At 42.6% G+C, this 18,293-nt stretch overlaps 1 protein-coding gene across 2 annotated transcripts in view; it reads right to left on the bottom strand.

Annotated features, from left to right (window-relative positions):
- ASTN1 (astrotactin 1) overlaps positions 1-18,293 on the bottom strand; it is a 306,213-nt gene that overhangs the window by 165,102 nt on the left and 122,818 nt on the right. For both annotated transcript variants that reach the window (XM_073011748.1, XM_007989385.3), the window contains exons 3-6: positions 8,723-9,116; positions 7,079-7,225; positions 5,905-6,012; positions 895-1,044 (exon numbers count right to left, since the gene is read on the bottom strand). In XM_073011748.1, coding sequence (XP_072867849.1) covers positions 895-1,044; positions 5,905-6,012; positions 7,079-7,225; positions 8,723-9,116 — 799 coding nt within the window. The remainder of the gene's footprint in view (positions 1-894; positions 1,045-5,904; positions 6,013-7,078; positions 7,226-8,722; positions 9,117-18,293) is intronic.

The following is an 18,293-nucleotide window of genomic DNA, read 5'->3' as shown; positions in this document are numbered from 1 at the left end:
ATCAGAGATCCTAGCCCATCATTACTCCCAGAGCAGGGGATCAGCAGACAGAGCCTGGGCCATCACTTGGACCTTTGTGAGGCCAGACATTGAACTCTCCAGTCATAGAGTCCCCTGCTGCCTTGCTCCATTCCATCTTTCCAGGGTGTTCCTAAGGAAGACAGGGACAGAAGAGCCCTGTGATGGCCATGGCATGGCTCCATCAGACCCAGCCACAGGCACTGGCACTCCCCCAAGGAACAGGGGCTGCTGCCTGTCTTCACGTGCTATGAGAATTGCAGGCCCTCTAACACTGCGAGAAGTCTCCACCTCTTTGCAGCCTTAGGCAAGTCAGAGAACAGACATTAACAAGTCAATTAGGTGCTCTGGGCTTAAATGATTCAGGGACTCTCAGAACCTATATTACTCCCTCATTATATTGGGGTCCCCCTGGATGAAAGCAAATTATTACTTCTGAGTTCTAGGCTTACAGCAAGTTACTGCAATTAGGAATTTCTCACCCAGGCATACCAAACTAAAGCGTGGCTAATTCTTAAACACCTTTACTACTCCACTTAGCTTTTTCCTTCTCAAAGGCTAAGGGAGTCTTGGGGCTTTCCTACCTCTAGCCAGTGGGCTGTGCATTTCTCTCAAAGACAGAGATGTATTAAAAACAAACAAAAATGGGAGAGGGCATAGAGAAGAAGAGGTGATCACTTTAGTTTATTTTTTTAACTTGCTTTCTAGGTTCATCTATGGGCAATACAATTGTATCCTAATCCTCACTTATTTCAGTTTGGTTTTCCCCCGATAGAGTAATAGGTAACAGTGACTCTCGTCTTCTCTAGCCTTTGCCCAACTGGAAAACTTTCCTTTTTGGGGGGCAAGGTCGCATCCTCAGAAGAATGGGCTCACCATCAGCAATCAGGTGCTCAGGGACATGCAGGGTGATCTTGACAACGAGAGGGCAGTTGACGTGAGAGGAGCACACGAGGCCAATCACACAGCTGGTGATGCTGATCAGGGTCAAGGTGGTCTTATTCACAGGACTTCGTGGAGAACCCACTGAAAGTGAGACAAAAGCAAGATACATAATGGTAAAAAGTTTGGCATTGAGAATCCAACTTGGGCTTTTTGCCACCCATCCTGGCAAACAGGGGAGACAGCTGGCAAAACCAGCCCATGGAGGGAACTGTCTCTGGCTGCATGACCTCAGTGACCTTCTTCCTCACAGACACCATGCCATCAGTTGGAGTCAGAGGGGACTTGGCTAACTGGTGGCCCTCAAGGTCAATAATAGTCTGTTGACCATTTTCAGTCTTCCTGGGCCAAGTTCACAGGAGAAATCATAGAGGGGGCATTCTCTTCCCCTAGTTGCCTTACTGAGCTCCAGGCATTTGCCAAGGGTGGGAGGGATGCTTTAATCCCACACTGTACCTCCCATCGCTCTTCACAGAGGGCACTCTGCACAGAGCAGCTCCACTCCCATGGTGCACACTGCTGCTCCAGGAGGAATTTCCTGAGCTGGAAGAGCTTGTGCTTACTCTGTGGGCAAGAGTTCTACCAAGTGACTCTTACTCTGTGAGACCTGGAATGAGGAAAACGAGGAACGTCTGCTCTGTATGAGCGGACAACGTTGTCACACCAGGATGCTCTCCACAGTCCTGGAATCATTGGAGGAAATAATCATTGCTGAGGATTAAGAAACACTCCCAGGGAGGTGGAAATAGGGATAGGGAGGGAAGGGGGTTTTGTTTCTTTATTTTTTTATGTACCACTGTTAAATTTTTTTAATTTTTTGTTTCTTGGCTTTTTTTTTTTCCTGTTGGGGAGAAGACGAAATGCTGTTAAGCAGGGGAGCCTTATGCTTATGGAAGCAGAACAAATGTGGGAAAGTAAGAAAGCAAGACAACAAAATGTGTGGGTCTTTTGGAATTTTTTTCTCTTCTGTGTTAATATTTATTATTAATAGTAATAAAAGGCTTCCATTAAGGCAGATGTTGTGCTGAGTGTTTTACATATCTTATTTTATTTTTAATATTTGCTTTCCAACAATAAGCCTATGAGTCTGTATGGGAGCCACCCGCTTTACAGATGAGGCAAATAGATCTGTAAGAGGTGATGCTCCTTGTGGCAGTTAACACTCATCAACTGGTGATTGTGTGTCAGGCTCCAGTGCTCAGGGTTTGATGTGGCTCGTATCATTGACTAGTGTCCCCAGTCTTATGAGGCAGCTCCCCTGGAGCAATAGAGGGTTAGAGAGGCTGGAGAGCATGCCTAGTCCCAGAAAACTACTAACATGTGGAGCCAGATAAAAAAGGAGATCCAGGTGAGGTTTCAGGCTGCACGGACAATGCACTACTCAGTCTTTGGGCCCACTGGTGCCTTTGGAACTGATGTTCTCAGGAACACAGGTATGAGTTTTTGGTTTATGGATATACTTGTCCTTTAGGGGAGCAGTTTCCTCTGGGTGCATGTGTTGGCAATAGCTGGAAAGGAGAGACTTGAAGGCAGAAGGTAGTCTCTGGGTTCTCCGTCCTTGCTGGATGGAAATATTCTGTTTATGTTACTATCCTTTCATAATAGAGTCTATTTTCCTACGCTTACAGGTTTCCAGCCCAGCCCAGGCCTCAGATGCAGATCCACCTTCTCTCAAAACCTCACTACCTCCTCTCGCCACCTTCTCCCAAACCCCGCTCCTCCAACTACTTCCATTGCCCAGCCAATGGCACTGCCACCTATTTGTTTTCTCAAGTTTAAAAACTCCATTATATCCAACTCTTTCCTCTTGCTTACAAGCCACACCCCCACCCTGCCCTCACCAATGCCATTAAATCTTTGTCTTTTTAGGGTATGTACCCAGCAGTGGGATTGCTGGATCATATGGTAGCTGTATTTTTAGTCTTCTGAGGGACTTCCAAACTGTTCTTCATAGTGGTTGTACCAGTTTACATTCCCACCAGCAGTGTACAAGGGTTCGCTTTTCTCCACATCCTCATCAGTGTTTGTTATTGCCTGTCTTTTGGGTATAAACCATTTTAACCGGGGTTAGATGATATCTCATTGTAGTTTTGATTTGCGTTTCTCTAATTTCATGTCCAAAACTTATCTGGCCTCTGTTCTTTCCATCCCTCCCTACCCATATCATCTTATAGCTAAACCAAAGTAAAAGCCATCCATCTGTTCCCCTGCCTCAAGGTCACCCTGCTGTCACCTATTCTGCATGCTGTCCCTGGAAGGATGCTTCATGGAGCAGAGCAGACCAGGACATTGCTCTTTCATCAGGTCCAAGTCCCTTGGAATCAAGCTCATGTACTTTCTGGCTTTCGCTGGTCTTCTAACATTATTTCCTAAGAAACCCACAAACCTGCACCCTCAGCTCTATTCTAGTAAACATTTTACTGCTCCCTGACAAGACCATCATAGTTTATGTCTCAGTGACTCTGCACAGATTATTTCCTCCTCCACAGAAGGCCATTTTGTCACCTTGTCAGCCTGGTATACACCTACTCTTCAAGTCTCAGCTCAAACAACATCTCCCTGTAAACACTTCCCTGAAACCTCCAAGAACAGATTCTCACTAATTCCTTGGTGTTCTAGCCCTCGGTGTGCCCTGCCGTTATAGCTCTTATCACATAGAATCATCACTGTTTACAGGCAATTGCCACTGCTCTCGTGTGACTGAAATGACTTGCTACTGATATTCCTGTCTCTATGGTCTTTCTGCATCACCAACCCATAATCCAGCATCTCTACCTGGTTTCAGAACCTCTAATGGTTCCTTACACCCAACCGAGGCAAGCAGAAACTCAGTCACATGGCATGTGCATGGTCCTTTGTTAGCCATTTTCCAGCCTCATCCTTACCATCTCGTGTGCATATGTATTTATAACTTGATGACAGCTGCCATATTGAATGACTTATACTTCCTTTAAAACACCATGTTCTTTTGTGCTTTTTATGTGCTATTTTCCTTTACTAAAATGCCCTTATCCTAGACTTCTTCTCTTTTGAGAAACCTGGTACTGTGTGTGTGTGTGTGTGTGTGTGTGTGTGTGTGTGTGTGTGTCCGGGTTCTAATTACTTTCTCCTTTTTCGCCTCCTATTGCTGCCAGGTAGGATTAACTGTCATCTCTTCTGAGTACTCTCTTCACTTTATTTATATTATTAAATTAAGCCTTATCACTGTGCCATATTTTCATGTTTCTACCACCTATCACAAACCTGACCCACAGCAGGAGGGTTATAAAATGTTTTTGTTGGTCTGATGGATATATCCAATCCAATTCAACAAACACTTACAAGCATCTGTTATAGGAAAAATCCTTCACTAGGCACTTTGCAAAAATAAATTAGGTATTCCCCACCCCTAAGAAGCTTACAGTCTAGTTAATAGCAGTAAAAAGTTGATGCATTAGGAGAGCTTGGTATTTAAAAGAAACAGTTTCATATTGTCAAGAAACTCTTTCTAATTCATTACCATGGGTTTTTCTGAAACAAGACTTTACTAAAGCAGGACACTCCCTGCTTTGATTAGGCCTGGATTAGCTGGGCCTAGGTTGGGTATCCACTGTCTATAAATATGTAATAAGTATCAAGGGAGATTGGGAGACCCTAATTCACATTATAGGCTCAGAGAAACTGGCCATTCAACATTAGAATACCCAGGGCCCCATTTATCTCTTGAGAAAAATGATGGAAAGAACTTTTATTATGCTGATAGCAGTTAAGCCTATAGAAACTAGAATTTACAATCAAAAAGGCTTCTTCCAATCTCTGGGAAGAACACCTGTTATGAAGGGAATTCAAGTGGAGGTACGAGAGAGTAAAACTCTATATATCTTTCAGGAGACACTGGTTGACCATCAGTTGAGGAAAATGTTATCGAATGTAGCACAAGGAGATGCCACTCAAATATCCTCTACTGCATCTTACAGGGACTCTGCCTAAAATTCTTCAAGATGGGGCACTGTATAAATATGGGGCTGCATGATGGAGAGTTGCAACAGCAACAATAGGGATTTCATAGTGCTTTAGCAGTCTCCAAAAAGGCACATTTTAATATAATTTAATCCTGATAAAGCTCTATGTTCTATGCACAAGGTATTGTTGACTCATTTGACATGTGAGACAACTGAAGCTCAGAGAATTTGTTTTCTTATCCAGTATCACACAGCAAATAACTGGTAAAGCTGACTGGAGCTTGTGCCCCAAACTCCCCTGGTGTGGCAGTGATACCAGTGAAGACAGAGGCAGTGGGAGCTACGGCCGCAATAGCCACAGTTGAAGCCACTGATCATGACAGTGAAGTGGCACACAGTGGCTCCATGGAAGGATAGCTCTGTCCACGTGGAGGGGAATGGATTAGCCACCTTAACCCTGCCAGGGGGAAGGAAGGAACTTGGAGGCTCAGGGTCCTGTGATTCTACCAAGCAGGGGCTTAAAGGTCAAAGATAATTACACAGATTTTGAGGCCATAGATCATTCCTCAACTGCACTGCCCCAATCCTTACCTAGCTCAATCCCAAGGCCAATGTGGTAGAGGAAGCAGGGGTACATATAGTATCCATCTTTCCACATACAACACACTTTATTAACTTTAATTCATTTGTCTAAACAGCAAAATATGACTACTGAGTCTTCCAGAAGAAATTGAGAGTCATCTGACCAAGAAATAGCCTTTCAAACAACTTGGAAACTTGTTTGAGAGTGCCATTATCTGGGAGAGATGATTCTCTGAAATTTTCCACTCTAGGCTCTTCTTTCTTCCTTAGGAGGAAACACCAGTCATGGTTCAAAAATTCTTCTTGCAGAAACTGGTTTTGTTCCATAGAGCCTACAACCCAACCCAACACCTCTTCACCTTCATGCGCCTCCCTCACCCCAAGACCCTTTACCACCTTCTGCCACTTCTATCATTCCTACCTCTACTACGCCTCCTGCTCCTTGAAGGATCCGTGTAAAAGGTCAACTGGGGGTCATTTTCTGCCTCTGTGCCAGAATCCCCTTCAGGGTTCAAGAAGGCGGAACCAGCTGTAATGAAAGCAGCATGGCCAAGAAAATGTTTTCAGTTCTGGTTTCATAATACCAAACCATTGGGCAAGTTCAATAGGAAAATCAACAAAAATTAAAGTAAGTTGACTGACAATCTGGGAGAAGTAGCCAAGGGGGTTGGGGCTTCCTCATACCCCCTTTGGAGATTTGTTGGAGAAGCAGACCATTAGGACAGCAGTCACTGGAGCTCTATCCTGCCCAGCCCACTTCCCTCTGACTAGGGCCATTTCTGGCACCTGCCAGAGAGGACCTCCAGGGAGAGTGGGTGGAATAGAAAGAAAGGGGAATTTCCCTCATTACAGGTTATGATTCTGTTAATATGAGACTATCTAAGGGGTATAGGAAATTACATCTTTGTGTTTTTTTCTGGCTCTAGAATTATATATATTTAATACAAAAAAGACAGAAGAGAATAAAGGAAATACATAAAACTATGTAAAGGGAACAATTCTAATGCCCTCTAAATCGTTTAAATCAGAGATAAACTCTGCTAACATTTCATGTGTATACTCTCTGGCTTTTACTGACACAGAAACAAGTAAAGGTTTTTAAATCTCTCTTTTAAAATGGCATTATGCTGTATCTTCTACTTTATAACTTCATTTTTTCCCATTTAATAGATGGGTGGTCAACTTTCCATATTAACAAATATAGATCTGCATTATTTCAAATGGCTGCATGGTAAGTGCTGGACAGTAGACAGATGTGCCAGGTAGTTAACCAATTCCCTGTTGATGGACATTTAAGCTATTTCCAATTTTTCGCTTGTTTAAACAATGCTGTGATGAACGGCCTTTTACACACTTCTTTGCGTACTTGTCCAATTATTTCCTAAGAATAGACTCTGTTGGTGAAATTACTTGGTCAAAAGGTTTGCACATTTACATTTTTTTTGGTAAGTGGCTTTTAACTGGCCTCCAGAAAGGCTGTGCTGGGGCATACCCCCTCTAGCCATGCGTGAGAGAATGGGTAGAAGATATTAATGGCCCTGCCTCTACCAATATGAAGGAATCCACACGCAAACCCTAGCATCAGACATGCATACCTCTCGCTTTGTTGTTGATCCGCTTTCTCTGGCTGCTAGAGGTGTGAGAGAGAAGGGTGGCTTGCTGGTGGTTGGAGTCCACAGGGCTAGTGGCGATAATATTATCTTTATACTTGTTCATCAGTGACAGCTTGGCATTGTCACTTCCTGTATAAGGAAAAGATGAGGCAAAAACTTTAAGAGAAAAGACCAAAAGAAAGGAAGAAGGAAATCTGCATAAATCAAGAAGATAAGGTCTCACAGAATTGAAATAAGACACCAGCCAACTGAGAGACTGGCTGCAAGAAACTGAAATACTGCTCTTTGATTTCTGAGGGACTGCGAAGTTACGGGAGAAGCAGTGAAGTCAGGGAATTACAACTGAAAATCCAATTCAACTATTATTATATTATGTATTATAATAATTCTGTATTGATAAGGTCAACACTTGTAACCCTTTGGCTAAATATAGACTGCAGATTTCTTTATTTTGGTCAGCACAGAGTTTTAAAAGAATTTGAATTTGTGTGCATTCAGGCAGAATATGCCCCTTCTCTTTCATCACAGTCTGCACCATCCCCTATTGTCTGACCTCCTTCTGCTTCACATATCTGTGTTATCTGTTGGCCTCCTAAAGGCATTTGAGTTGATAATAACCCCTGAGTACCATACGTCTACTTCGTGGACTTAGCACTACACCAGGTGTTATGGGGAATATGAAGAGATGTTGATGATATGTCCCCCATATTCTCAAGGAATTCTCAGGTTTTAAATCTTATTAGAAATTGGCTTTTCGTGTAGAATTTCCTGTAGAGAACAAGCAGAATAAAAACCTCTACATGTTTCCACTCTTTCAAGCCCCACTGAAAGTTCATATATAGTAAGCAATGTTCAGCATCAAATATGTCTTCCTCAAAGATAATTGGGCAGCTCTTTGAAGGATCACCTTTAAGGGTTTATCTATGGAGATTTGCTGATTCATAGAAGTTTTAAAGAGAAATAGGTAGGCTACTCTAAAGGAAGAGTGCAGTCTTTCTCTCTCTGCAGTTTTGACCCTGATCTTGTTCATCTGGATTAGTTCTTCCAGCCAGTGTCTCCATAGATACACAATGCATCTAGGGTCTGATACCATGATTGCAATCCTTCATATTCTTTGAAGAAGTGCATCCCTTGTAGAGAGCACAGAGGCATGAGCAAGATAACATAACTAAAACACTCCAGACCCAATTCTCAGGACTCATAGGAAAAAGCAGATACCACTGTCCCCTCCACTTCCATGGAGAGTTAAATTGCCTAAGCAAATATACAATATACAAGAAATCATATACACATGTTCATTTTTCTTGCTATCTCATTTCCCAGAGGGTTGCTCATTACACACTAAAATGGCTCTAACTCACTCCTCTGTTGAACGTTACAGTATGTTGCTTCCAGTGCCTGGTGAAAGTGAAAAGAGATCCAATTTACATGGTTCTTCTGGTTTTCTAGATTAGAAAACAGCTCTCATCATCTCAGGCAACAGGTTATTCTTGCCTATCTAGGGAAGGGCACTGCCACATCACACTATGTAGGACAACCAGCTGTTGTCACACAGCTGTTCCTACCCACTCCCCGGCTCCTTGAGATGAAGGACCAAACAGCCCCTTGCCTTTCTCCCATCCCCACCTGGTGTGAGGTCCATCCCCGACTTTTCATTGCAGCCCTGCAGGGAGTCGAGGGTGCGCGTGACCTGGCTGGCAAAGTCCTCCCCTCCGTTCATGCACTCCCTCTGCAGGTGGTGGCGCAGATCAGTGATGTCATACTCATAGCCGTCCAGGATGGGTGTCTCCCGAATGCTCAGGGTGCCACTGGAGTTGTGGCCCTGCACGCGGGCGTTGCGCAGACTCTCCCGTCCGTGCCCGCCAATCAGCACAGAAGGAATGTAGTGAATCTCGTTGGCTGCCTCGGCACTGGCACTCTTCTGGGGCTGGGGGACCCGGCGGCGTTTGCACCAGCGCCGGCGAGTATACAGGATCATTACCAGGCACAAGATGGACAGCAGCAGAGCGATCATGCCACCCTAGGAAGAGAGGACCACAGATGGATGTGGGAAGATGGGCAGGCTCCTCCCACAAAGAGTCATTGCTCCTTCCGCCACCACCATTCATCACTTATTTATGCATTCATTCATTCATTCAACTGTATTAAGCATTTGTAGCAAGCATCATTCAGCAGTCAAGGGAAAGTCTGCTGTGACTGGTATTTAGGGTGAGAGAAAAATGGAGCAGGGATGACCAGTGCATCATTTCAAGTGATCCAGTTCCTTCGGGCTTAGCAAACAATTTGAAGAAAGAAGTCTTTGTGAGTGTGTGTGAGTGTGTGTGTGTGTGTGTGATTTCAGCTGCAAAAACAGGGGAAAGGGTTTATTTGTTAAGTCGAATCTGCCACACATAAAGCTGGTTTCAGGACTTTATTTTTTTAGCAATATGGGGTGGCATCTGGTTTCTTCCTGTCTCACGTCCAAAGATCAATCATAGATTCTAACAGTGGTTCCACCAATTATCAGTGGGTCCTATAAGTTCTAAACCTCAGATCCCTCATCTGTATAATGGAGAAGACACCACTTAACTACCCAGGGTGGTTGTAAGAATTAGGTTAGCTAACTATGTAAAGTGCCTAGCATAAGATATCTCACATAATCAAAGCTGCTCTCAGCATAACCTTAAATGTCACTGTCTGAGTAACTGGCCCAGCAGGAAAAACCATTGACAAATCTGAATTGAAATTTACATCCATCAGGAATTTACCACCAAGTGTGGGGAGGAATCTCATCATTTGAACATGACGTTTTGGGTCACAGATTTTCCTTAACCACACAGTCCTGAGTGATGTTCCCCCTTCTTATTAAAGCTCAGGGGAAGGGATTGAGACGCAAGTCCTGAAGTCAGGCTGGTGGAGGAGTTACCTTCCGGTGCTCAAAGGCCAACACCTCGAAGGCCATTCCTTACAAATCAGGACACCACGCTGCTGCCTGTCAGAGGTGAGGATACAGGACTCAGTGAGACTGAACACATGGCCTTGACATCACCAGGGCAGCATTTAGAGGGACAGCCTTTAAGCTTGGTGCTGCACGGCACTCGGTGGGCATAAATCTTCCAGTGCACAATCTCTATTCACTCCCTTTATTTTGGTCAATATCTTTCCAAACCGATTTAATTAGGCTAGCATGTGCCAAATGGTTCTTCTCTCAATCTTGGGCTTCAATCATACCTCCCTATCAAATAAGCTAGAGATAAAAATTCGCTACTAATTCCCAGAGGGCCCACCCGCATAAGACTAGGTCAAGAGTATGCCCCCAAATACATTAAAGGGGCTTTTCCAGTCTCATAATAATTATGCCTTGGATTTATAAAATTCCTTTCCCTGAAAATCTTCCTATTTATCCTCCATCTTTCACCATCACTGTAAGCAAAGGAATACACACACACACACACACATACACTGCCACTTCCAAGCAGGCAGCACAGAGGAGCAGAGACACGAGGCAACAGAGTCAGCTGCCAAGTGACAGGTTACATCATGTGACCTGTTGGGGACAGATGTATGCTGACCTCCTGGTTTTCAATTCTTTCTGTTTTTTGCAGAACCCTTTCTCCTGGTGCAAGCTCTTACGCAAGTAATGCAAGTACAGAGAAAGAGTAAACATGCTCAGGTTCCTTTGTGGCTAGGAGTCCAAAGCCAAGTATTCTAGGTCCTTGCTAACTGCTACCTCCACTCCCATCTATCCTGGCAGCCCTGCAGACACACACGCAGAGCTCCTGGGACCCCACAGAATACTGCCTAGAAGACACAGCGCCTCCACAGTGCTGTGCCACTCATTGACAGTGACTGTTTGTGTCCAAACCAGTAGTTTTTTTTTTAAAACAGAACCTGTATCTCAGAGTCAGAGCTAACTTTTCCTTCACCCCAAATTGAAATTGCAACAATAGGTAATTAAGCCACACGGAAGGAATAACTTCCCAACTGAGAGAAGTTGTCAGACATTGAATTAGGCTAGTGAAAACGAGAGGTAATTTTATTCCCTAAAGAGCTGTAAGAGTAGTGTAAGCATCAATCTCTAAGGAATGGCTTAAACACCATGTTTTTTGCTCACGTAGGTTTTTTTAGGAGCTCCTTCCACAGTTCCTCTCTAATTCTCCTTTCAGATGGTCACAACAGTGTTATGATGAGGTCTGGGGCATAGGCTCATTCCCTATATTATGCAGTAATAAAACAAGATTAGCTGTCCATTATCATGCTTTTACCATGTACCAGATACGTGTTCAAAAGGTTCCTCACTTTCAACTCAATTTCCCATTTTACATTTGAAAAAGATGAGGCACAGAGGTTAAATAACTTGCCCAAAGTCACACAGCAAATGAGCAATGGGACTGGAACAAGACCACAACTCTTATTTCAGAACCTATATTCTTAAGCACTAGCCTACAGTCACCCAGAATGAGCATGGCTCACTGGAGAGACATCTACACCCCGGCATCTATCTTACAGATCATAACAGGACAGAGTAGGGGAGTGTGGATGAATACATCCAGACCTATTGTCAGTTCTGGAAGAAAAAGAGTATTCAAGTACTCAAATTTCAAATATTCAAAGTGCACATCTAGCTGACAGTGGGTCAAAGGAGGAGCTATCATAAACAAAGGACCTTTAGTAAGCACCTACTAAGCATCCAAATCCAAGATTAGTTGGTAGTAAAAAGACAACACTCACGTTTTAGGTTATCTGTGTTAAAATAGGACTATTTATATCACTACATGCCTGAAAGATACCATTAGGCCCTCAACTGGGCTGAATTTAGATGAGAAATGTGTACTTTCTTTCAATTCAGGGATGCACTGCCTATCCATCTCTAGGTTCAGCCCCTTCCTTTTCTGATGAAAAAACCAAGGCTCAGAGAAACTACAGAACTAGACAGTGCAGAACTGGCTCTAGTCCCAGATCTTCCTTCACTGCTCTTCTCACAGGCCATTTTGGTAAGTTCATCCAAAATTCTCTTTACCATGTGTGGAGCCTAGACACTAAATTAAGAATATTTTATGTTCATTTTTCTTAAAAACATAACTTATAGGGAGCTAGAACAGAAGCTTTTGTTTTGCTAAGCCAGTATATTTAGCTTCTCTAATTTTGCTTTAGTGAAAAAACACATCCTCTGCTTAGAGTCAGTGACTCTCAATGACCTCAGCTTTCTAATAATCAGTTACCAGGAATAAGCTTCAGTCAAGCATTTGAAGCTTGACTTGAAACTCAGCACAAGCATATGAAAAAGGATTCTCAGGTACTCAAGCTGTGGTATGGGTTCTCTGCTTCTGTAACCCAAATTGGTGACAGATGTCAAAATGCTTTGCAATGGCTTACTAATTGTGCACTATTTTATAAACAATAATATACCATAATGTGATGTGACATTAATATGTGATATTATTTAATAATATTTTGTAATAATTATTTGTAAAATCACTACATATAAATTCCTCTGAAATGCTCTACCTGCTTGAGCAGGTAGTAAGTAGGAAGAAAATATAGGCCCACCACTGTTCTAGGAAAAGGCAGGGGTCTACCACTTTGGTAACTGTCCTTCTACAGTGAGGACTTGGCTCACATTCAGTTACTGTCACATTTTTCAATAAACCATAGGTCTTGGACAATTTCTTTCTCTCTGTTTCTTTCTTTCTTTCTTTCTTTCTTTCTTTCTTTCTTTCTTTCTTTCTTTCTTTCTTTCTTTCTCTTTCTTTCTTTCTTTCTTTTCTTTCTTTCTTTCTTCTTTCTTTCTTTCTTCTTTCTCCCCTTCCTTCCTTCCTTCCTTCCTTCCTTCCTTCCTTCCTTCCTTCCTTCCTTCCTTCCTTTCCTTCCTTCCTCCCTCCCTCCCTCCCTCCCTCTCTCTCTCTCTTTCTTTCTTTCTTTCTTTCTAGACAGGGCCTCACTCTGTCACCCAGGTTGGAGTGCAGAGGTGTGAACTTGGCCCACTGCAACCTCTGTCTCCCGTGTTCAAGTGATGCTCTCATCTCAACCTCCCAAGTAGCTGGGATTACAGGCACACACCACCACATCTGGCTAATTTTTGTATTTTTAGTAGACACAGGGTTTGAACATGTTGGTGAGGCTGGTCTCTAACTCCTGACCTCAAATAATCCACTTGCCTCAGCCTCCCAAAGTGGTGGGATTACAGGTATGAGCCACTGAGCCCAGCCAATTTCATTATTCTTAACCTTACTACTTTCGTAGAGAATTTTAAGCAGTTTCAGTAAATGTCATGGATACTCCAGGATTTTCCTTTCAAAGAGTCTAGTGAAATGAAGAGGGGGCAGATGGAATGGAAAGGAAACCCTAGGCCAAAGACTGTGGCTGGAAGCATCCCAATAGCCAAGTCGAAAAGAGAAAGGCAAGATGCACACATCTTACACAGCTTATTGGGGGCACCAATTGTCCTCTGGATACTCAGCTCCCAAAAGACTTCTACTTAACGTCTGCTCATGAGCACGCTGACAAACAGAATGGGCACTTATCACACAAGGCTTTACAGAGAGTGTACAGGGGTTCTTCACATGCACATGTCTTGCTTTGAGTTTCTGTTTTACCCTAGATGTGTTCAGAAAGTATTCTTCATTTATTTGTGTTAGCTCCAATTTTTATAGCCACTGGAAAAACAAAGACAAAACATTACAGTATATCTGGATTCAGGCAACAATTACAAGTTGTAAACTCTGAATATTAAAAAAGAAACACAGACTGTAAGCACTGGCTGCAAAACACGGAATTGTTTGGTTCATTATTCACCTTTGCATGAGTTTTCTGATTATTCTATTGATTTTTTTCTCAAAACTGTTAACATTTGGTAACTAGAAGCATGTTTGGGGTATATGAGAAACCCACATCTATTAACGAGTTCCTTGAAAAAAAAAAGCGGCATTTTAAAATACATTTTTCTTTTAAAAAATCAATAAATCATTTCTACTGGCTGTAATAGATACCACACAAATGAAATCAGCTTTTATTTTATTATGAAATTGACATTTTCAGCACTTACTTAAGAGAGTAGTATGAGGTTTGTCAGATAATTCGTAGATTTTAGGATTTTTATGTAACAATGTGTTACATAACATTGATGGTAATTGCCGAAGGATGGAAAATTCTAAGCAGATCTCTCCTTTATGCTTATCCCAGTCCTCTGGACCAATGACAAGACTGTCTCATTATCTGACCCGTATATTCATCCTGTTCATCCTGGGTCCTGGGTCATACTTTCCTCCTTCAGCTAACTCCTATTCATTCTTCAAAGTCAATTCAGTGACACGACTTCAGCCAACCATTCTCTAGTCTCACTGCACTTTCCATAGAACCCTCCACATAATTCTAACCACAAGTACATTTACCTTTGATTTTCTTGTCTATCTCATTTGCTAGACTACAGAGGACAGGGGCCATGGGGCAGAGGCCATGTCTAATCTCTCTCTTTTATAGCTCCAGGGTAAAGCACAGTGCCTGGCATAAAGCAGATGGTCAGTAATTGTGGGACAGAAGAAGGAAGGGAGAGGGGAAAGAAGAAATAAAGAGGGAGGAAGGAAAGAAGGAGGAGAAGAAGGGAAGGAAAGAGAGAGGAAGAGAAGGAAGAAAAAAGAAAGGAAAAAAGGAAGAAGCATCATCAACTTTCAATATATTTCAATATGGTCATCTTCTCTGTGCCTACAAGCTAATCTTGTATAAGTTAGCTGGTTGGGTGACTCATTTGTTCAATTTATTACTAAATCATTCAACAAGCACTTACTGATGCCTACTTTAGCAAGGCATTTTTTTCAGTGGTCACTGTTATGAAGATAGTGCAGTGAGTAACACAGGTATACTTCCTGATCTCATGTAGTTTATATTTTAGTTATAGGCATTAATCTACATAATTTGATTTTTAAAGATAAACGCAGGCATAAAAGGAAGACAAAAACAGATCACAGGCACTGGCCAGTCATTACTTCTCTTCTTCAAACCAAAGACACTGTGGTAGATGAAGATATCTTGGACTAGAGGTAACACTCTGGTAACAACCCCATGGACCAGTGGAATCCTTCTCAAATCAGTGTCACATAATCAATAAATCCTAAAATAAAAGAATCTGGATCTATTAAATGTCACAAAGTTTAGAGAGTCACCTGGGCTTTCTGAACCCTTGGCAGAGAAATGGAAAAGCTGAGATTATGCTTCCAGCTACCATCTGTCAAGAGACTACAGCCAATCAATCAGCTCACATTTCAAAGCTTACTTTTACCTTAGGAGTAAGCAGAAGAGTGAATTTGAGACAGAATTAATTATTCCTCAAGGCAATGGACATACTGAATTCAAATTATATTCCTAGAGGAATTAAATAGTGGTTACAAAATAGGAATCATATACAAGAGTTTGGTAGCTCATGTCTCCTATTTTGTCTTAATACCAATGCCCCAAGGTCAGGGGTAAACACCCTTTCTCGGATACAGCAACAATCACTCATATTTTTTTCTGGATGTCACTCATATCTTTTATAAGAGGCAGAACAAGAACAGAAAAACTGTGCAAACCCACATGGAAACTCTGGGCATATCCTAATCTAGAACCAAAATGTTTCAGGAATAAGGAATGGATAAAGCAGATGGATAACTTCTTAAGATCCCTTCTGATCCTGTGATACTATGGAGCCTACTGGAAAACTAGACTTAAATTACTAGCAACATGAAGAACCCCAGTAAAATAATAGGGCAAAGCAGCTGTGTAATTGTGTGCAAATTGCAGACCCCTTTGAACCTAACCCAAGCCTTCATCGATAAAATTCAGTGATTGAAAGAAATTCATGACTCTTCCAATCTGAAAATTTTCTGATTGTAACACTGATCCCTGTCAAACAGGAAATGGCTCTGCATTGGTAAACTAAGGGTAGACAAAATGCCTGTGCATTCTTCCTGCCCAGCAAAGTCACAAACCACAGACCAAGGAGATGATGGAGCTGACCCACCAGAAGCAGGTCATCAACCCCATGTAGCCAATGATCTCCTCACAAGCAGATCCCCTCTTCCCCAATTGCATACAAAGGCCTCTGAAATGAGTGGATGTCATAAAAACTGTGATAACACATTCTTGACCATGAAGATCCCTTTCCTGCCAGAAGGAGTCACCCAAACTAGAAGAGAAAATGCCCTTGCTTCTCTGGCAGATTCTCTTTTCTATGCTGGTTGGTGAATAGAAATCCATTATCCCCTGCCCATCTCCTTTGCAGATGAAAGACAAGTGAAAACACTTTAAGCATATTAAGTAGCAAGTTCGATTTATAAATTATTAGGAACATTACCTCCCCTTGGGAGTTTTTTGAAGTCTTTAATCGTGTGGAAAGGCTTTCCAGTTGCCACGGGCCACCATGTTAATTAAGAGGCCTCAATATGTCTTCTGGGACTCCTGGTGTGAATTGCATGCCCCACTGGCAGGGCCCAGCCTGTGCTGCTTGGTTAACTTCTCACTGGGGTAGTTACTACTGCTGACTGCTGCCTCAAGATGTTTCAGCATCCCCTTCTCCCATGCCCCTAGGACCAAGTATCCAAAGCTTAGGGAAGAAATAGGATATTCCCCCAATTCTGTCTCATTAAAATGCCATTGGTGGGTAAATATAGGGATGAGGCAACCTTCCACAAACAAGAGGCAAAGGCTAAGACCAAGAGCCTTTCAAGGTTAAGCAGGTTGGTATTTGAGTCCTTCCAACCTAAAGAGGCTATGTTCCTCTTAGGAGGAAACTCAACTCTCTAGCTTTGTAATTACTTTTTAATTTAATTTTGTTTTATTTTGTTTTTCCTAGCTCTAAAAGTTTTAAGACCGTTAGGTTTGATCATCTTTCATCTTTAATCTGGAAAGTTTGTCTTCAATTCCTGTATGAGACTTTAGGAGTTTCGTCTAATGAGAGCCTGGAGCCCTACAGGGACAGTGGCTGGAGGCTAGTGTGCTGGAGTCAGCCTGGGCTATTTCAAGTTGTACTCTTTCAGATTCTGTTTATAGAACTGCTTTTTTCCGTTCTCGAGATTTTTTTTTTCTTGCCTCAGACCCTTGACTCTGTCATCCCAAAGAAAAGCAAAGGAGCACATTTCTCCGTGAGCTGCTTAGAGCTCTCTCATCATTAGTAGCTACAGTTACCTGTTGTTTGCCTTAACGAGAGTGCTAAGGCCAAGCAGGGCTGGGTGAAGCAGGATGACAGAGAAACAGCTCGTCATGGGCTGGGTTTTCAGCCCATAGATCCATAATTCCAAAGACTGACCTACACCTCTGCATTGTAGGAGACCAGTAAGGAATCAGGCTACCTGGGCAGACCTGAGGTCCTTCATCCCTCTGGATGCAGATGTAATAATTTTCTAAGAGATGACGCTGCCTAGTCAGACATCATGGATGGCACCCCAATTAGTATCATGTGTTAAGAGGCTGGCCCCACATATAACCCATGTGTGTGGATATTAGTGTGCATGCACATGCACAAATGTGTGTATTATGCACAACAGACAGGCTGGAAGATAAAAGGGTCCACGCGGAAGCAGAAGCACCCCAGGTCGCTGTCTCAGCAACTCATGGGCAGAGCTGCATGAGACAGGCTCCCTCCATGGGCTGTGGGCACCAGCCCTTCAAAACTTCACAAGCCAAGCATGAAGCCAATAAATAAATATCACCAGCTGGATAATGCTCAATGCCTATTCTGGGCCACGTTCCTTTCCTCCTTTCTTCTTTGTTTTTTATGCAGTAGGTGATCTTGATGAAATAAAATAATAATAATAATCTACTCCATTAGGACCAAACATTAAGGGAATTATTGAACGAGTAGGGGAAGAGGCAGCGGGCACAGTATATGCTAATGACCATTAGACTTTATCCCTATTTTTCTCTGATCATAAAGGAGTTATTAAATCCCTCTTCCTCTTGTTTCCTCAAAGTCAGGCAGGCCAGTTTAACGGGGGAAAAGAGGTTCTCAGAGAGCTGATAGTTCCATAGGCAGCAGCTGGGGCTGAGTACATGAAAATCAACAGCATTAAAAACTAGTCACTGCAGGAAGACCTTATGCAGGGCATGTGTAGGGATTCCAGTGACTTCAGAGGTAAACAGCCTATAACATAGTTGGGAATAGGAGGGGAAAGAGGGCCAGGATGTCACAATTTCTCTGAATTTGGTACATATTCATCAGTATCATTATCTGAACCAGGGAAGACCC

This window comes from Chlorocebus sabaeus, chromosome 25 (assembly GCF_047675955.1).
Source record: "Chlorocebus sabaeus isolate Y175 chromosome 25, mChlSab1.0.hap1, whole genome shotgun sequence".
NCBI classification, from domain to species: Eukaryota; Metazoa; Chordata; class Mammalia; order Primates; family Cercopithecidae; genus Chlorocebus; species Chlorocebus sabaeus.
Note: the sequence above shows the minus strand (reverse complement) of the source record. Positions and strands in the feature narration are given on the sequence as shown.